This window comes from Drosophila eugracilis, unplaced genomic scaffold, assembly GCF_018153835.1.
Source record: "Drosophila eugracilis isolate 14026-0451.02 unplaced genomic scaffold, ASM1815383v1 contig_445, whole genome shotgun sequence".
In the NCBI taxonomy this organism is placed as follows: domain Eukaryota; kingdom Metazoa; phylum Arthropoda; class Insecta; order Diptera; family Drosophilidae; genus Drosophila; species Drosophila eugracilis.
The window spans coordinates 945,597-963,921 of NW_024573311.1; the positions used below are offsets into that span (position 1 = coordinate 945,597).

Here is an 18,325-nt window from a genome sequence, read left to right on the forward strand (position 1 = left end):
CACTGTTACATAGGACATTCTAGCACTGGTCAGACACCGGTTCTGGCGAGTTGACAACAGTATAATGAAGAAAGCGGCTGGATTTGTTATTTTTCGTCGTCTTTGCGGGGAAATTGAATATCTTCTGCTAAAGGCTTCCTATGGCTCTTTCCACTGGAGTTCTCCTAAGGGTCATGTAGACCCGGGCGAAGACGATTTTACCACTGCTCTGCGGGAAACGAAAGAGGAAGCCGGGCAAGTGCTTAACTATTTTCTCGTCATGACATTCTTAATTTCTGAAAAACATCCACAGCTTTGACGAAAAGGATCTGATCATATACAAGGACTCGCCGCTGACGCTTAACTATGCGGTAGGGGGCAAGCCAAAGATTGTGATTTACTGGCTGGCTGAGCTGCGGAATCCGTGCCAGGAGCCCATTCTGTCTGAGGAGCACACAGAACTTAAGTGGCTACCTAAGGAAGAGGCTAAGGAAATCGTGGGCTTCAAAGACAACCAAGACATGATCGACAAATTCCACAACATGATTTTAGATCAAAACAAACCAAAGTAAATTGAAAACAATAAGCGATGAAACATTGCGCAACACTGAAATGTATATAAATAAAGCACCGAAAACAGTATAAAAAATACCACAATCATGTCCGGCCAAACTGCCACACTATTTTCAAGGCTTCTGTGAAAATTGCTTGAGATTTTTACTCGTTTCCATTGATTTGTTGTGGCAGCCGATTTAAGCATTTTCCAAAGCGTAAATCTTAAAAATAACCACACACTTCAGTGCAATGGGTTCGCATTCACGCACTCCCAGTCCGTCAAGCAAGCGACGCCACCACAAGAGCAAGCACAAAAAACGCAGTAAGTCCCACCACGACCACGAGCGACCTAGTACCCGGACGGATAGAGACAAATCCTCGGAGGTGAAAATCATGGGCGACACCGCGAGCGAGACAGGGATCGCGAACGTGACAGACACCGCAGTGACCGCCACACAGAGCGCGACTATCGTCACTCTCCCTCGATTATTAAGTCTCGGAAACGCTCCACATCGTCGAGCAGCGACAGCCATTACTCTGAGCAGGAGTCGCAACGCAGTAAACAGAAACGCAGCCGCTTCAAGAAGCTGGACGAGGTAAGTAAACCTAATGTCACTGAGGTATTAAATAAACTAATACTGTCCATTCCAGCAAAACCAGCTGCAGGTCGAACGCCTGGCCGAGATGGAGCGGCAACGGCGTGCAAAGGAGGTCGAACAAAAGACTATCGAAGAGGAGGCCGCTAAACGCATCGAGATGCTGGTAAAAAAGCGCGTTGAGGAGGAGCTAGAGAAGCGGCGCGACGAGATTGAGCAGGAGGTCAACAGACGCGTCGAGACCGCCAAGGCAGAAATGGAACGCGAAATGATGCTGGAGCTGGAGAGGCGGCGAGAGCAGATACGCGAAGAAGAACGCCGGCGCGAGGTAGGTGCTCGTATTCAGATTCCGCTGGACGACTGCTGCTATCACTGTCAGAAAAACGTACACAATGCCACATCTACCGTACACCTAAATAAACCCAAAACAGCAGTTCAAACAGTCGTCTCTACCACGTCACGCGAAATGGATCCGGCGGCGCTCTCAGCCGCGACTCACTGGCTATTCATACATCCTTCCATGTCCCATCATCATATCCGTAGTATATTGCTTGCATAACCTTGGGCCCAGGGCTCTCACTAACCGGCTACATCACTAACCAGTCACACCTTTTCAGAGCCCTCATACGCAGCCAGCCAGCTAGTGAGTCGTGATGAGAACGCCACGGATAATTTCGCCCCTTTTCTTCTTGCCAATAATTTTGTAATTTTTATTTTTCCTACCAAAAAAGCCAAAATGACGACATTGCCAAGTGTCGCATGTGTCACATTTTTGATGCCCATTATTTCAGAACTCTTGCATTCTCTTAGCTTCATCTTTTGTTCGTTCCTACCCACATCTTGTATAATTTTAATTTTTGGTATTGGTTCTCGTAACTCGTTGTTGTTGTTATTGCGCGCAAACTCCGCTTCAGTAGGCCCGTGCAACGAACGTGCTGCTCTTGTCCCGTATGCAAGTGTGTGTTTTGTTACCCGACACAGCAAAACACTCTCGTGCTCTACACGTTGAGCCGCCTTGCCGGAAGTTGAGCAAGCCTGCTGCCAAGCGTTTGGTCCATGGACGCACTTTCCCCCGCACACTAAAAAAAAAAAAAAAAAAAACCAAACAATTCAAACTGAGCTGGTGTCCTTAAGTTAGTCCGGGTAGTTAGGTTCTCTAGTTGTGGGGCGGGCCGACTAAGTATAGTCCCAACTGTACGCTGCATGCAAAGCAATTCAATGCCAAAAAAATGACGGGTGAGTTTCCTACGCCAGCGATGTGATAAGCCAGCAGCTGTACGGATAAACAGGCGCGACAACCATCTTAAATTGTGATCGGCGAATGGACGCCAAAGAGACCCACAGACTCACCCCAAGTGTTTAGCTCTATAGAACTCTCTCTGTAAGATTTTTAAAAACCGGATTTGCATTGGATTCTTGACCGTACCGATTGCCAATTATTTGTGTTTGAGCTTTTTGTTTTTGCGAGCAAATTTTGTACGTCTGGAATAGCGAAAAACTCCACAAAACTCCCAAATCAAAAATCTGCAAAAAAAAAAAAACCTATAAATTAACACAAATTTAGCCTTTGTACTGGAATAATGACCTATTTAAATAGTAAGTAGCAACAATAAAAAAAATCAAATGAAGACCAACCATTTAGCAAATACTAGTACATTTGTTTATGTTGTGTGCTCCTTTAATGTAATAAACTAAAAGAAAAACCTACTTTAAACATTCTTATTAGACACTACTAAATGTTTTACTTTCTACTGAAATTTTCTTTGTAATTTATTGTTAAACATAAAACTAGATTCTAACTGCCTTTGCAGCTCATCAAGCAAAAAACTGCAACCACAAACGTGCGTCGAATACGCCGCACTGTTTGCATCGCGGATGTCAAGAAACTGTTTATTTTATATCTTAGCTCTAAGCTTCCGGCTAAAGAGTCGATTTTTGTATTAATCGTCATTTTGTTTGGGTTTTATAGGAGGATGAAAAACAAAAACGCGAAGAGCTCGAAGAAATTTTGGCCGAAAACAATCGTAAAATCGAAGAGGCGCAAAGAAAACTTGTAAGATTTGATCAATTTAATTATTTGAATGTTTCTCTTATTGATTTTTGATTTTCTTAGGCCGAAGAACGGTTAGCAATAATTGAGGAGCAGCGCCTGATGGACGAAGAGCGGCAACGTATGCGCAAGGAGCAGGAGAAGCGTGTTAAGGAGGAGCAGAAGGTCATATTAGGCAAAAACAATTCCAGGCCGAAGCTTTCGTTCTCCCTCAAGCCGGGAGCATTATGAGAGGTGTAGCCATCATTCTGGTGACCGTCGCACCTTTTCTTGTTAACAGCTTTTGCTTTTTTTTTACCTCAGTGGCTTTTTGCCTGCGCCAAAGATCATGCACTCGTTTTCATTGTTGTAATTGTGTTCCATATTTTTATTATTATTTTAAGGACGAGCAATGGTGTTAGGAGCAGGCAAAGGGAAGCCAAATAGATTCAACGTTTTCAAAATTGCCAATTACTGAACATATACGGCTCTATATAGTACAATACGCTAGCGATTTACTTAACCTTTTCTACATAATGAATTCATATGTGAGACAAATGATTATGTGTAGTGCGTCGTATTGTTGTCACAGCTGAAACAATTAACAAAAAAAACCAAAAAGATGTCAGTGAAATACATATGTAATCTATTTGCAATTTTTTGATATTTCAAGAAAACATATAACGCAGATGAAATCGATAATAAAAATCTTTAGAAATGCCAAACAGTGATATTTATTTTTGTAGATTCAAAGAGCTTTGCCGAAAGAATCAAGTGCCATTCGCTTAGCATATTTGACAGATATGCCAAAACATGCGTGCACTTTAGCTCCTGCCGCCACCCTTATCCCCTGATTCCTGCAATTGTATCGGACACGATCTCCGCTAGTGTACATGTCGCTAAGTAGACACAACTTATTATTTATAGAGACTACTTAAATTTATATGTCTTGTTTGCTGATTGGGTTGGGCGACGCTGGACAGCGAACGACAGCCGGCACGCCCGCGCGCGAGGCATAGAAATGGAACCTGAGATCAAATGGACAGTCGACGGAAGGGGAGACGTAGGAACCGATCTGTCCGAGTGCGTGAGCAGGCGGCGGCGATGCCAAATTGGTCCACGACCACTCAGATTCAGAGTCAAACCACTCGCAATGCAATCGTAATGTGGTTCTAAATAAATGTGGCGCAAGATTACGCATACGCACTGAAGCACTCCACTGCAACCAACTCCACCTGACCCCCCACACCCCACTTGACCAGCTTATTACTTCATATCGAATTTGGCAACGAGTTTGGTCTGGGGAGTCCATGGTGCATTGATTTGTGTGCGGAGCACATGCGTGAAAGGCGAAGGCGACGGCTCTGCCACCTGACCAGCCCAGGCCCAGATCCAGATCGAGATCCAGAGCCACACCAGCGATCTTGGGCGGCACACGGGCGGATGTTGCAATTTGATTAATTAATTAAGTGGAAAATCGGCAAAGCTCTTAAACTACATATAGTATAGCGATTTTTGCTGATCGAGCGATCTGCGAATGTCAACGTGCAATTTGTTTGATGTGACGGGAGATACGCTAATGCCCCTCCTCCTAAAGCCATTCAATATGTCAGCCAACTTGTCTGGTAACTCAATAGCTCTAATTTCGGATTGATAGAAAAGCTAGGGAAATTTTAATTAAGGTATATTTATGCATTAAATATTTACCATTTCTTAAGAAGAAAGTTAACTTTAAGCTTATCTTAAAGATTTTTAAGCAGTTCAAAATATTTCGCCAATTGCTTAAATTTAACTCCTAATCCAATACCCTACTGGTAATTTAATATTATGATAGCTAATGACAATTTATCAATAATAATTAATAGTTTACTCATTGAACATAAATATCACCCTTAACTTTCACTTGACTTTGGCTCAATATTAAGCTATGAATTGTGGTGGACCCATAGGAATCGATTGACAATCCAGAGACAAGAGATTACGGTGGCTACATTGTTGCCCAAAGTGGAGCAGAGTAAATGTTTTATTACCATAGCGCTAGATTTGCCAAAAAAATGAAATACAAATATAATAACAATTTTGCATTAGCTGGATTCCGGTTCGCTGGGTGATCGGAGATCGGTTTTTGGGGAGTGTAGTTTTTTTTTTTTTTGGTTTGGGCTATGAAGTATGTGGTGCGTGTGCTTGGAGCGTGGCACCCATCAAGTGTTTGAGGTGGTGGGGCAGGGCCAGAGAGCAGTGCTTTTGACTATAAAAGTTGCGATCGCAACACTTGGAGACATAGTTCAGTGCAGGAGCCGCAGCAGCCACCAAGTCAGCAAATCTACCAAATCCCAAGACAAGTCCAAGCCAAAATGTTCGCTGTAAGTGAAAAGGATATTAGAAGTTCTTTCATAAAGTGGATATTAGTATCTAGCTTACCTATAATGACCACTTCCAGCTTGTCTCACTTTTTATCCTGGGTGTTGGAGCCGTCGCTGCCATTGAGTTGCCGATTAGCCCCATTTACCACTCGCCAGCGGCCATTGTGAAGCCACTGCTGAAGACCGTCGAAGTGGAGGCACCTGCCCATTACGACTTCGCCTATTCTGTGCACGACGAACACACCGGTGACATCAAGAGCCAGACGGAATCCAGGAAGGGCGATCAGGTCCAGGGTCAGTACACACTGATCGATGCTGATGGATACCTGCGTACTGTGGACTACACCTCAGATGCCCACAATGGCTTCAATGCCGTGGTTCGTCGTGATCCTCTGGGCCAAAAGGTGATTAAGGCTGCGCCAATTGCCAAGCTCCTGGCTCCCGCACCATTGCCCCTGGCTTATGCGGCACCCAAGCTCCTCGCTCCCGCTAAACTTCCTCTCGGCATTTACCATTAAGATTTGGGAAGGATTGATCGAGAGAGATAGCAAACACTGACTTCATCGCATCGACGACGACCCATCCGCATCCGCATCTGTATCTGAACTATTGTTTAACCACCCAGACACCTCCTATCATATCTATGTAGCTTCCTCTGTACCAATCTTCTTTCCTATTCTCTGATATCTCTTCTAAGACTTTTCGGCATCCGGTCATCAAAAGCGCCATAACTCGATGACTGAGGGCCCCTATCTCATCTATGTAATACTATGTGTAAATAGAAGGCAATAAATGCATTTTTAGAAAACATATCTTATACTGATTTTTTAAATTTATATGAAAATTTGGGAAATATTGAAATTTGATAATTGCAATTAGCATAAATGAAGATATAGATGTTTCCTAAGTCTTATTATACAAAAATGATCAGATTACAAAATTGTCTAATTGTTTTTTACACCAATTTTAAAACCTTCTTGGCAGGTTATCTCCATTTTTTAAACAGAACTAAGACTGTACAGAACTCCTCCAGCTTTTTTTTGTTAAACGAACTATGTAGATCAATAATCAACTTCAATATTAAAATGAACAGCCTTCAGATTTATTCTACGAATAAAGGTTTCTATCTTAAAAGTAGACAAATCGTTAGTCCGGTCCGGTGGATAAATCCTGTATCACTTCTTCTAATAACCCATCTCAATAGCGAGAAATTGGTTCCCGACGAACTTGAGCATTGAATCCCAGCAACGGATCGGCGGTGTAGTCCACAATTCGACGGTGACCATCGGGTTCGATGAGGGAGTAACGTCCAGTTACATATTCGCCACGTCGGTGCTCGAACTGATCCTTTACATCGCCAGTGTGGCTATCGTGGACGGAGTAATGAAACTCATACTGGGCAGGACTAGCAATCAATTCATCCGGATGACTGGCAATAATCCCAGCCTGAACGGCGACGAGGGCGCTCAGGATCAGGCAGAAGGCGATGCTGGAATGCTATAGCAAAGTTTTTGATACGCAATAGGATGTACAGTGTCCCCACTTACCAAGACATTCATGACGAAGACGTTTAAGGTGTAATTAGAGCGATGTATTTCACTCGACTGATGACTAAGAGCAGGGCTCAGACCTCTTTTATAAGACAATGCTTGGCCCATTGTCGCAGTGGCCAACTTATGGGAGCTGAAATCAAATACCGCGCACTACTCTTAAGCCTTATGCAACCCATATACCTCGCCCATGAGGGAAATGAAACCAAATCCCTGCACTTGCCTTTAACTGTTGCAATCGATTCAAAACTCACTCGGATTATATTATCGTATAGTAGCTTAAAGTACAACTTACACTCGAGACTCAAGTTCGTAGACTACTTTACACAATATTTTTAGCTTAGTTGTATCACAGCAATAACATTATATCGAGACTAGACTATCTCTACACGCCCAATCGATGATTCCATGGCTTGGTGATTTGGATATAGACTCAGTTCGAAAATATGCAGACCAGCAGGCACTTGAATTTACTCCATTCTGTTTCAGGTACAACGGCATTTCGCAAGTCGATCTCCTCAGAATTTATTTTCCAGCAGCGATCCTGGGAATACGATAGTGGCTATATTGAAACTCCATATCCAGAAATTTCAATTTGTGCTCATCTAATTAACTCTACCATTCGCTAGTTCCAATTTAATGTTTGCTAACTACTTGTTGTGAATTGGAGTGGAGTGCTGTCGACTTCTACGCTTGCTGATGACTACCCAAAACCAAGTTACCATTCTCAGCTACCATCCAAGCCGTAAGCTTCTCATCCTCCGTCTTGTTCGATTCATCCCAGGGGAAACTGGCAGCCACTGTATGCTTCTCCTTTTGAGTGTTTGGAGCTCTGAAATTATGGGAGTTAAGCATTTAAAATATGTTAAACAAAGGGGTGTTAGTAAAATGTTAGTAAATGTATTTATTTTTGCTACTAAAATCAAAATTCATTAAAACACTGAGGAAAATATATCTTTTGTATAAAGAACCTAAGTTAGTGTCTATATTAAAAGTATAGAAAAGAAAATCTTCTAGTTAATGATAATTTATTCTAATAAAATACTGTGTAAATAGAGACAGGCAAATTATAAGTGCTCAACTACTGAAAGGGAAATCCTTGCTGAAAGCACTCACAAGTACGATCGGCAAGTCTCTCCCCCATATACGATGATGATATGATATTGTGGGCTAAGAGTCTCTACTGCTACTGAAACGTATTTACAGCTCAATGGCGAATGTTGGTTTTTACCTTATGGGCCAAAAGCGACATTCTTCATCAATTGAGGGGGAGGACGAGGAGGAGTTATCACTTGGGGCACCCAGACAAAGTGTTCAATGTTCAATGTTCAATGACAAGCAAATGAAAACACACACAAAACGATGACAGAGACAACGCGATTAAGAGACAGAGAGAGGGAGAGAGAGAGAAAGAGGGAAGAAAGGAAAGAGACATAGTACAATGTAGAGAGAGACAGGATGCAGGAAAGATGATCATGAGGATGCAAGGAAGCATGGGTCAAGGTCTACAGGGCATGCAGGCCAGCGAGGATGTCCTCAGCGATAAGGTCATCCTACCCACTTACAGGGAGTCCGCGTGGCTGCCATTGTTCACCTCTAGACTGCTTTGGGTGGCCTTCTTCCGTAATCCCGGCCTGGGCAGAAAGCTCTCCCCGAAAAGATCCCGCTCTCGAGGGCCACCAGTCGACGTCTTCCCACTCTTTGCCTGCTGCGTTGGAGGCACCGTGTGCGGATACTTTCCATCGCTGTCCGAATCCATGGATAGCTGTCCAAAGAGGTCCTCCAGCAGAATATTGGCCTTGGCATTGCGCTGACGCTTGGCGGAGGTTTTCAGCTTGGAACTACGTGGGGGAGATACGGAGAAACACACAGTGAGGTGGCTGAGGACAAAACGAAATGAGGTGCCAGGAGTGCTCCCACTCAGAAATTGTAGCTCAAACTTTACAAATTCTTCCAATACTTTTTCGTTTTCATTTAAAAGTTGAGAAATAAAAAAGTTTTGGATGAAAGTCAAGGTTAATTATAAAGTGCTATTTTAACCTACTTTTGTTTCATGAACTCACCCTAATATCAGATCCAGATCATCCGATTTTAGTGCACTTAATTTGGGTTCCTGGGCAGCAGCTCGCGATCTTCCCGAGAGTCGCATAGGCGGCTGACCGCTTTCCGGCTGCAGTTGGGGCTGTCGTACAATGAGGCTGGGTGGAGCCTGGCTGGCACTGACCTTGGAGAAGACGTTGTAAACTTTGGCCTCGGGGCCCAGAAGTGATGGCCTGGCCACGGGCACATAGTAACCACCATTGGATGCGCCCACCACAATCTTGGCATTGTTCTTGGCATTCATGTTGGCCGTGTCGTAACTAAGATGACTGCCATTGACGTAGATGGCGCCGGCATTTCGGGACGTGGTGGTACTGAATGAGACATTCGGGTGGTGCGCCTGTTGGTATTGCTGCGAACCAGCTGGCAGTCCGAAGAGCTGCGATATGTTGCGGTTTAGGTAGATGTCATTTATGGACTCTCCACCGTTCTGAATCTGTGGCACCTGAACTCCATCTACTGTGGCTCCGCCCAGACTAGATGAATCAGCCTGGGAACCCGCACCCATCTCGTTGGTAGTCAAAAAGCTCAGCTTCGGTTGATACTTTCTCGGCATGCCCCCATTCTTGGCCGTCAAGTTGTTGTTCTTGCTAAGATTGGTGTGGCTATTGATGTTATTGTTAGTCTGGTGGAGCAACTCTGTGACCGCCTGCAGCTTTTCTTGTACCGGAAGCACGTTGTTGGAGACAGCCTGAACCGGATGGCCATTGGACGCCGCATATTTAGAGTTGAGCCTCACATTCGCCTTGGTGGCCGCTGTGGGCGAGATTCGCTTGAGGGCGTGGAAATACGGATACTTAAGACTCTGTTGAGCCGTCGGACGTTTGTCGGGATCGTAGGCAAGTAGATCCTCCAACAGATCCAATCCATTTTGGCTGCAGCGGCTGACGACGCTGCTTAGTGGCACTTTGATGCAGTCAGGATAACGGAAGTGGATCATGCTAGCCAGGCGATAACCATCCGGCCAATCACCCTGAGGTAGGTAGAGACAATAAATGTTATGTAGTCTCCGGATAGGAAAATTATTATTTTTACCTTCTCTGGAGTGCCCAGCACGGAGCAAATCTTGAAGAGCTGATCCACCTCGCTGCTGCCAGGGAAGAGAGGACGAAAGGTGTAAAGCTCGGCCATGATGCAACCCATGGCCCAGAGGTCAATTGTGCTGCCGTAGTTGGTGGAGTGCAGGAGTACCTCTGGTGCCCGGTACCATCGCGTCGAGACGTAGTCCGTGAATGGGGGCCTTGATCTAATTTCCCTGGCAAGCCCGAAGTCGGCTATTTTTATGAGCTCCGGGCCAGAGCACAGCAAGTTTTCAGGCTTAAGGTCGCGGTGAAAAAAGCCGTGGCGATGCATGAAGGCCAGACCAGTCAAAACCTAGACAAGGAATTGCCAAGTTATCACATCTCCGAATGACTCTTCAGACATGCCAACTCACCTGGAAGAGAATACTTTTAAGCTCCGGCTCGGGCAGGTGTGTATCCCGATCCTTGATCATCTGGTAGAGATTCTCCTTCATATACTCAAATACAAAGTAGAGGGTATCATTCTCCCGAATCACCTCCTTCAACTTTACAATGTTCGGATGAGAAAGTTTTTTCAGAGACTGAAAAAGAGAAAAATTCTCAGGAAACTTCAATTTTAGGAAGATGAGCGAAACCCACCTTGACCTCACGCAGATTCATTGCCTCTTCCCAGGAGTAGTATTTGCGCTTCATGCGCTTAATGGCCACCTTTTCACCAGTGTCCTTGCGCTGTCCCAGGACCACGGTACCATAGGTTCCATCGCCCAGTTGGGTCAGCGTGATATAGCGATTCATGCTTAGGCAGATGGGGGCAGCTCTTCACACATTCTCCGGATGCGACTACACGAAGGGACAGAAAATCCAAGGTAAGTACAAGCCACACGCGACATCAGAATGAGTCCTTAATAACTTATGAGTACCGCCCACATGAGGGGACTTCAAGGGAAATCACAGTTAAATTAAATGACTAACACTCAACACAAATCAAATCCAAATGGGGGATTTCGTGAGTCTCCATTTTCGGATGCCAGTTCAGTTAATTAAAATCAATATATCGATCACGTGTAGCCGGCTAAGAACTTGACCAAATTTATTTAACCCAAAAACGAATTTCTCATCAGGGTCATGAAATAAACGAAAGGAAGGGAAAGAACTCCTGGACATGATTTATGATTGTCCTAACAAGTTTGTTAACTAGAGTCGATTCAGTTAACGAGCGATATAGATTATACTCATATTGTGTTCAATTGAAAGACATTTTTTGTAACAAGTCTGAACACTAAACACTAAACATAATGTCAAATGTCAAAGTAAAAATTAAGTTTAAACGCATTCCTAGAGCGTTTCTAATAAAGTTAAAAAAAAGCTAAAACGTTGCTAATTTTTGTGTATAAAAGGAAAAGTATTAATCAGTTGATTCATTCTTCAAAAAGATGGCGCTGCAGTTCGTTCTACTTTCCATTTTGTTAAACGCACATGGCGGAAGATTCTCCTTTGGTCTAGGAGGTCCTTAGACAACGCTTTAAAAGCTAAAGTTTATCTTTTCATACATGTAACCAGAAATGTTAAATGTTTCTTTAATAAATAATTAAATAAATTCTTCCTTAATAAAGGAGTTCCTTTGTTAGCTCGATTTCGGCTGTATGTCTTTTCATTCAATGTGGTCGAAAGAAATTTTTTTTGTTTCTTCAAGATAATAACACGAAAGTTAAATTAATTGGAATTTTCATTTTAAGAACGGTTTCTTCTGTTTCATTACAGACATTACTCGGTACTTTTTACATTGATAGCTTAGAAGTTAAAAAACTGAGTAAGTACTCACATAATCAGAAATCAATAAGTTATGCATTCTTCAGTTGACCGTAAAGAAAACATGAAGTCGATAAGGTTTTACTTTAAATTTATCTGATATTACATTTTTTTACAGCTTTTCTTATTTTTCAAAAAAAACAACTACTTATAAACTTTGCAACAATATTTTATACTCAAGTCGGTTTAGTTTTGTTTCGTAATTGGTTTGTGGTCACTTGGCGAATTTAGTTCCTTGGGTGATAATTTATTCATACTATACGAACCATTTTCACCTTTAATATCCGTATATATGTATGTATATACTCGTATTGTTTTGGTTTGCAATTTCGGGCGGGGAAGGGGCGGTCCCGGGGCAACCGGAGCCACGGTTCGACCAGGCTTTTTCTTGAATAATGCGTCACAGCCTTGAACCACTCACATTTGACTCACTTAAACTCTTGGCACGCACATCCGTCGCCCGATTAGCCGATTACTATATGCACTACTATATCCGATAAGCTACTATGTCGTTTTTCGCACCGTGTACAAACAAATAAACAAAGTTAAATGTTCGGGGTCACTTTATCGATTGAACTGGGGGTTGACAAAAAGTCCCTTCGGTCTAGTCATCTTTTCATCGCCCATTTCACCAGAAGATTAATTATTTGGAGACTTTTTATCACTAATACCTTAAGCTCAATTGCATTTGAATCCGAGATCGCTTGAATTAATGTGTTAGTCCGTTTTAAATATGATTTATGGCTGCTCCCGATGCGGATATCCTTTGCGAACAGAAGTTTATTTGATAAGCAAACACTAACAACTGACTGTCCCGATATCCACAACAACGCGACGACCCAAGCAACCGCAGCCCTAAGTAGACCACCCTTCGAATCCGGGAGAGAATGCTAAAGAGCCGAAGGTCCCCGAGCCGGCTGAAAGGGTCTCCAGTTCCGGTTCCACAAACTCACGAAGTGTTCGAGGGTGGAACACGACCAATGGTTACTAGGCAGGGCAATGTTTTGCGGGTTGCCCTGGCAACTTGCCGTCCATTCTGCGGACCACGCGGATTAGGGATATATTGTACAAGAACCAACCACAATGGACGAGCCGGTTAGAAGTCAGCCAAGTGAGAGTGCCGCTGAGGTGGAGGAGGAGGAAGAGGAGCCCCTCAGGGGCTTCCTAGAAGAGATAAACTGTCCAGAACCAGGCATCATAGATCGTCAAATGATCGAAACCGCCTATCTGGAGGAGGGACAAAAGGGGGAAGCTAGACGATTACATCAACTGGAACCGGTGGTTTATGACCGCATTACCACCATGCGATTGGAATTCAAGAGTAAGATCTTTTCTAAAAACAATGTAAGATTAAGCTAATGTTCTATTTCGTAGACATTTTAAGGATTGACCACCTCTGGATGATGCCCAATCTGACAAAGCTTTGCTTGAACTGCAACAAAATCGAGGTGATTGAGCATCTCGAAATGCTCACTGCTCTAAAAGATTTGAATCTAAGTTTTAACTACATCACACGGATTGAGAACTTAGAAACACTAGTCAATCTGGAAAAGTTATCTTTGTTTAGCAATCGCATTCGGAAAATCGAAAATATACATACATTAAAGAATTTGGTTATTCTCAGCATTGGTAATAATCTCATCGATACGGTGGAAGGGGTAAGAATGCTTAAAAAGATAATTTATATGAAATAAACGGGATATTATTTATATACCAGATATTTTTTTGATATTAAGCAAAACTGAAAGTTCTTTGGAAAACAACATTTAAAAACCTTTATTCAGAATGTGTCAGAAAGAAAATTTAAAATTGTAAGTTTAAATACTTTTAGATCGAACGATTGCGTTTTGTGAGCAGCCTGAAAGTTCTCAATTTAGAGGGTAATCCCATTTCGAAAACACCAGACTTTCCGTTGTCATCCTATGTGACTGCTATATTGCCCCAGTTGAATTACTACGAATACGTTTTCATCAAAGCAGAGGCTAGGGAGGAAGCCCAAAAGCGATTTTAGTAAGTTCTACCCTCAATCTTAGTTTATCTTGTATATGCATAATGACGTATTTCCATTACTTTAGCCGTGAATTACGTGAAATCGAGGATAAACAGGAGCGGGAGATCCAGGGCTTGGAAACGAAGGCTCGCGAAATGGCCGAGGCGGATCGATTGGCTTCCAGCTTTGTAGAGCATCTGGATGGTCAGCAGTTGTTCGATTCCTTGTGGCGAGGCGATGAAAACGGGCGTATCCTTATGTTAGTGGGGGCACAAGCTCAGGAGCTCTACGAAGAGTACTCGAAGGATATGTATGAGCTTACTCAGCAGATCTACCGTCTGGGATTGGAGCGTTTCGGCGAACGAGATGAGGAGATTCGCGACTTCAATGACAACCTTCATGAAGGTCAGGAGGAATTACAGGCCCAGGGACAAAGACAAATCGAGGAATTCCTACAGTATAAGGAGCGAACTTTCGACGAGATGCGCCTGAAATGGAGACAACTCGATCAACGAGACGAAGAGTTGGAGGAGGTGCAAACCCAGTTGGATACCCTTACTGCCCACTTTGAGGATTCCCTGAACGAGATGTGGGAGAGTCTTATGGCTCAGGAGCTTCATTTGCATGAGGCTGTTGAGGTGAATAAAAGTTTAAGTTGATCTAAGGTCCAATTATATAATTCATTTAGTTTTGCTTGTCAGGACTCCACGCTAAACTTCAATCGCAAGATCTCCGAGCTGATGGCCAGCTTTGTTGAGCAGGCTCAGGTGATCTTCCAGCAGCTGCGTGTTCTGTGTAGCTACTTCGCCGACAACATGACTGAGATTGTAACCCAGTTTCTCTCCAACAAGCTTTCTTGCAATGAGCTAAATGCCATTCCCGGAGAGTTAAGAATGTGTGTGGATGACCGGGGGGCAGTCCTTAAATTTGTGGATGGCATGATGACAACCCATACCTCACGGGTGGATGAGCGCGAGGATCGCATGGCCCAACGCAGCAGGGAGTTCATAGATGAAATGATCATGAAGCTTAACAAGTATGATCCCAACAGATTTTTATGAGATGTGTCCACTAAATCTATATCTTTACAGCAAAGAAGTAGACCGCCATCGTGCCAAGGTCCTAGAGATCAACTCATTTATGGAAATGATGACAGAGGCTTTGGCCAATCTGCCAAACGAATTGCACCAGGAAGCCCCTTCGAATTAACAATTTTAATACACATATACATATATAATAAATGCAATTTGATCACCCAGTTTTAGAAGCCCGCTATTTCCTCTTTTTAAGGCCATCGAGGTGGGCGCACAGTCCCTCCTGGAAAAGCGGAGTAGTTACATAGTCAACGCACTCCTTTAGATCTCCGGCCCGATCCTTAAGCAGCTCTCGTACATCTGCATCGCGGCACATTCGTTTCGTAAGACATCTGGCCACGGGATTCGCCTTGTCAAAGGTCGCTATGAAAGTGGTGCACTTCTCAAGAGCCTCTTCCTTGCTGCACGACACTTCGTCGACGAGGCCCACTTCCAGTGCCTCTTGAGTGCCGAAGAGTTTACCTTGGTTAAGGGCCCGCTCTACAATGCGCCGGGGCAAGACGCTCTGGTATGAGTTCATCATCCACTTGGAGATAACGAAACTGAAACGGGTAGCATGGATTCCGATGAACAGATTGGGTAGCATGACCCGGTACTCGCAAGCAGTGGCCAAGACGCATCCGGCCGCGGGAGCATGACCCTTTTTTGGGATTATTGAAGAGTTTTAATATATCTATCCCAAAAGTTAGACTTACGTTAATAGCTGCTGCTGTGGGCAGACCACAAAGATGCAGGGCTAGCCACAAGTCCTGAAATCGCGTCCAGAATAACCGCAAACGCTCCACATCCGGGTTTAACAGCTCATTGAGATCTAGGCCAGCGGAGAAGACTTTGTCATTGCTCTAGAAGTTAAAATTCATTAATATTGGAATCAATTTTCGTAACTCAAACCCACCGAAGTCAGGATAAGACCACGGCTCTTGTTACTCTCGATCTGATTGATCGAATCGATAATGTCGTGCATCAGATCCATCGTCAAAGTGTTAACTGGTGGCAAGTTCATCGATAGGGTCGCGATTCCACTCTTATCATCGACCTCTATAGTTGTCAGCTTTGAGTTCGCTCCATTGACCAAGTATCGTAGCGATTGTCCCCGCAAATTATCGGTTTTATCTTCTTGACTCCATCTATTAGCCTGTTACGCAACATTACGACGACTTTGGATTTGGAGCAGCAATCACGCACTGAGCGGCAGATAGGAATTTAAACAAATTAACCTGTTTATCATATACAAAGTCGAGTTGCGAACCAAATAAAACAAACACTGAATCCGAAACGATCAGCTGGTCGGCATTTCCAGGCAAAGTTTATACGGCGGAAAAAATCTAGATCAACAAGTATCAGTCGAACGTATCTGTTTAATAGATTTTTATTAGAGAATATATTTTTTTTATTAAAAACTAAAAGGTGACCAAACTTATTGAAATGCACAGGGTAATTAAATTAGTAATCTGAAAATTTATATTTGTTCTATTATTAACACTTAGATAATTTTTTCGTGATCAGATATTAAAGAAATAATCAAATTACGCAGTTAAAATGCATATATTTATGAAGATGTTTATTTGTTTGGTTTATTAACTTCGTTTTTATAAGTATTGCTTATCGAGATGATCTTGGTTTGTGGACGATGAAAAATGTTTTGAAAATATAGACATATATTTTTTATTTTTAAGCTACATATGTTGAATCGTTTTTTAACGTATCGATTTGAAATCTTATAATTCTAATTTAAATGCTGGTATCTGGTCTGCTCTTCAAAATCGAACATGATCAACATGTTTTATGTCATAAAATAGAATCCATTTTTTAATTTAGTCCTTTTCCTTCTTTCCCTTCTTTTTCAGATTTTCGAGGTAAATGCCCATACCCTTTTGTACCTCAGGACGAGAGGCAAGGGCTATGAAATCCGCAACATCTTTTTCGCGTATTTTTTCAAACTCCTTTATATTCTCCGCACGGAACTGAAGCTTGGTCAGCCCACGGGCCAGTGGATTAACCTTAGAAAAGCTGCCGATAAAGGCAGCGCACTTCTCTAAGGCCTCCTCCTTAGAGTTGGCGATCTCGTCAACTAGGCCTGCATCGAAAGCTTCCTGCGTGGTAAACAAACGACCTTGAGTGAGAGCACGCTCTGCCACCCTTTGGGGCAGTACGTTGACGAATCCGGACATCAGCCACTTTGGGGGCAATGATTCCCAGTTGGGTTTCGTTCAATCCGATTACAAATTTGGGCAGCATCACACGATACTCGCAGGCAGTGGCCAAGAGGCAGCCTCCGGCGGGGGCGTGGCCCTGGAAAGTCATACGGGCAATATTAACGAAATCATTGTTGAGCTATACTGTTGAAACACTTAAAAGTCTGGGAATTCAAAAGAGTTCCACTTACATTAATAGCTGCTGCAGTGGGTAAACTGGTAGCATAGAGGGCAATCCATGCATTCTGCAGCTCAGTCCAAATGACACGGAGACGCTCCTCATTAGTGTTATACATTTCCAGGATGTCCAAACCAGCGGAAAACACATTGGAACTTGCCTTCAAAATATTAATCTATTATTTACTTTACTCAATAAGTAAACATAACAACTTACGGACGTCAAAATGAGGCCACGGCATTTGTTTTTCTCAATTTCATTGACGGAAGTCTTCAAATCTATCAATAATTGCACGTTTTGGCTATTTACCGGAGGGCGGTTCATTGTGAGGGTAGCGATTCCTGTTTTATCATTGACCTCAACTGTGGTCAACTTGGTGGTAGAGGACATCAGTCTTATTGGGACCCTGAGGGCCACTAGTCTTAAGAGACTTGAGTGCAACATCGTTCTTTGATATATGTATAAAACAACGACCTTTGGATCAGATGTGGTTTATTGGGTAGAAAGAAAAAATCTCATTCTCTTAATTCTTTTAAAATGACGACTATTTTACGAAATTAATTTAATTATAATTACTTACCTAGTTAATATTTCAATAACTGATTTTAAAAATTCTTATCTACTCAGCTGTTAAAAAGTCTACCGATCATCGGTGGAATATTCCCAGAGAATTGTTATCAACTATCGACCTGACAGTCTGACAATTATCGAATATAATAAGCTTTAAATATTTGATTAAACAGGTAAACATTGTATTTCATATATTTTCCCCTTTGCATTAATCCAGCAGCTTTATACATATGAAAACAAATATAAATTGTAAATTAGTTTACTGCCAATATTGAAATTCACTCCGAAATCATAC

The 18,325-nt window shown here is 42.8% G+C and overlaps 8 protein-coding genes across 11 annotated transcripts; 4 read left to right on the forward strand and 4 right to left on the reverse strand.

Annotated features, from left to right (window-relative positions):
• Positions 1-12: 12 nt before the first annotated feature.
• Positions 13-605, forward strand: LOC108110779 (bis(5'-nucleosyl)-tetraphosphatase [asymmetrical]). Its single transcript, XM_017219997.2, has 2 exons — positions 13-234; positions 293-605. Exons 1-2 carry the CDS (start codon positions 65-67, stop codon positions 549-551), a joined length of 429 nt encoding a protein of 142 aa, XP_017075486.2. The 5' UTR covers positions 13-64; the 3' UTR covers positions 552-605.
• A 57-nt stretch (positions 606-662) lies between these two features.
• On the forward strand, positions 663-3,884 carry LOC108110778 (UPF0430 protein CG31712). Its single transcript, XM_017219996.2, is given in 5 exon segments — positions 663-919; positions 922-1,130; positions 1,186-1,458; positions 3,100-3,183; positions 3,244-3,884. Coding segments are annotated over 5 exon segments (870 nt in total). The 5' UTR covers positions 663-783; the 3' UTR covers positions 3,412-3,884.
• An 881-nt stretch (positions 3,885-4,765) lies between these two features.
• LOC108110461 (larval cuticle protein A2B) lies at positions 4,766-6,139 on the forward strand. Its single transcript, XM_041819079.1, has 3 exons — positions 4,766-4,784; positions 5,374-5,522; positions 5,600-6,139. The coding sequence occupies exons 1-3, from the start codon at positions 4,766-4,768 to the stop codon at positions 6,038-6,040; spliced, it is 609 nt and encodes a 202-aa protein (XP_041675013.1). The 3' UTR covers positions 6,041-6,139.
• Positions 6,140-6,606: 467 nt separating this feature from the next.
• On the reverse strand, positions 6,607-7,471 carry LOC108110480 (larval cuticle protein A2B). The gene is made up of 2 exons (XM_017219557.2): positions 7,070-7,471; positions 6,607-7,019 (listed from the first exon to the last, which is right to left on the reverse strand). The coding sequence occupies exons 1-2, from the start codon at positions 7,178-7,180 to the stop codon at positions 6,720-6,722; spliced, it is 411 nt and encodes a 136-aa protein (XP_017075046.2). The 5' UTR covers positions 7,181-7,471; the 3' UTR covers positions 6,607-6,719.
• LOC108110479 (serine/threonine-protein kinase dyf-5) lies at positions 7,470-12,786 on the reverse strand. Of its 3 annotated transcripts, XM_017219554.2 has the most exons (8): positions 12,675-12,786; positions 10,834-11,034; positions 10,608-10,775; positions 10,208-10,546; positions 9,136-10,145; positions 8,638-8,913; positions 8,304-8,363; positions 7,470-7,904 (listed from the first exon to the last, which is right to left on the reverse strand). In XM_017219554.2, the coding sequence occupies exons 2-8, from the start codon at positions 10,987-10,989 to the stop codon at positions 7,760-7,762; spliced, it is 2,154 nt and encodes a 717-aa protein (XP_017075043.2). In that variant the 5' UTR covers positions 10,990-11,034; positions 12,675-12,786; the 3' UTR covers positions 7,470-7,759. The 3 variants fall into 3 exon arrangements, with proteins under 3 accessions (XP_017075043.2, XP_017075044.2, XP_017075045.2); XM_017219555.2 differs by lacking the exon at positions 8,304-8,363; XM_017219556.2 differs by lacking the exon at positions 8,304-8,363 and having other exon boundaries at positions 7,763-7,904; positions 8,667-8,913.
• A 300-nt stretch (positions 12,787-13,086) lies between these two features.
• LOC108110947 (dynein regulatory complex subunit 3) lies at positions 13,087-15,202 on the forward strand. 2 transcript variants are annotated; one of them, XM_017220240.2, is made up of 6 exons: positions 13,087-13,324; positions 13,378-13,661; positions 13,835-14,013; positions 14,079-14,631; positions 14,695-15,029; positions 15,085-15,202. In XM_017220240.2, exons 1-6 carry the CDS (start codon positions 13,087-13,089, stop codon positions 15,200-15,202), a joined length of 1,707 nt encoding a protein of 568 aa, XP_017075729.2. The 2 variants fall into 2 exon arrangements, with proteins under 2 accessions (XP_017075729.2, XP_017075730.2); XM_017220241.2 differs by lacking the exon at positions 15,085-15,202 and having other exon boundaries at positions 13,234-13,324; positions 14,682-14,860.
• Positions 15,193-16,352, reverse strand: LOC108110948 (enoyl-CoA delta isomerase 1, mitochondrial). Its single transcript, XM_017220242.2, is given in 4 exon segments — positions 15,193-15,727; positions 15,783-15,929; positions 15,983-16,182; positions 16,185-16,352. Coding segments are annotated over 4 exon segments (861 nt in total). The 5' UTR covers positions 16,237-16,352; the 3' UTR covers positions 15,193-15,265.
• A 173-nt stretch (positions 16,353-16,525) lies between these two features.
• On the reverse strand, positions 16,526-18,149 carry LOC108110949 (enoyl-CoA delta isomerase 1, mitochondrial). Its single transcript, XM_017220244.2, is given in 5 exon segments — positions 16,526-17,270; positions 17,272-17,379; positions 17,474-17,620; positions 17,677-17,934; positions 18,041-18,149. Coding segments are annotated over 4 exon segments (852 nt in total). The 5' UTR covers positions 17,905-17,934; positions 18,041-18,149; the 3' UTR covers positions 16,526-16,901.
• Positions 18,150-18,325: the final 176 nt, after the last annotated feature.

Bases quoted from the DNA above. Each gene is read 5' to 3' on its own strand.
- LOC108110779 (XM_017219997.2), top strand. From the start codon at position 65: ATGAAGAAAGCGGCTGGATTTGTTATTTTTCGTCGTCTTTGCGGGGAA. The intron at 235-292 runs GCAAGTGCTTAA...AAACATCCACAG, and splicing joins GAAACGAAAGAGGAAGCCGG to CTTTGACGAAAAGGATCTGA.
- LOC108110461 (XM_041819079.1), top strand. The intron at 5,523-5,599 runs GTAAGTGAAAAG...GACCACTTCCAG, and splicing joins TCCAAGCCAAAATGTTCGCT to CTTGTCTCACTTTTTATCCT.
- LOC108110480 (XM_017219557.2), bottom strand. From the start codon at position 7,180: ATGGGCCAAGCATTGTCTTATAAAAGAGGTCTGAGCCCTGCTCTTAGT. The intron at 7,020-7,069 runs GTAAGTGGGGAC...ACTTTGCTATAG, and splicing joins TCTTCGTCATGAATGTCTTG to CATTCCAGCATCGCCTTCTG.
- LOC108110479 (XM_017219554.2), bottom strand. From the start codon at position 10,989: ATGAATCGCTATATCACGCTGACCCAACTGGGCGATGGAACCTATGGT. The intron at 10,776-10,833 runs GTGGGTTTCGCT...TCTCTTTTTCAG, and splicing joins TGAATCTGCGTGAGGTCAAG to TCTCTGAAAAAACTTTCTCA. The intron at 10,547-10,607 runs GTGAGTTGGCAT...TTCCTTGTCTAG, and splicing joins TTAAAAGTATTCTCTTCCAG to GTTTTGACTGGTCTGGCCTT.
- LOC108110947 (XM_017220240.2), top strand. From the start codon at position 13,087: ATGGACGAGCCGGTTAGAAGTCAGCCAAGTGAGAGTGCCGCTGAGGTG. The intron at 14,014-14,078 runs GTAAGTTCTACC...CCATTACTTTAG, and splicing joins GAAGCCCAAAAGCGATTTTA to CCGTGAATTACGTGAAATCG. The intron at 14,632-14,694 runs GTGAATAAAAGT...TTTGCTTGTCAG, and splicing joins ATTTGCATGAGGCTGTTGAG to GACTCCACGCTAAACTTCAA.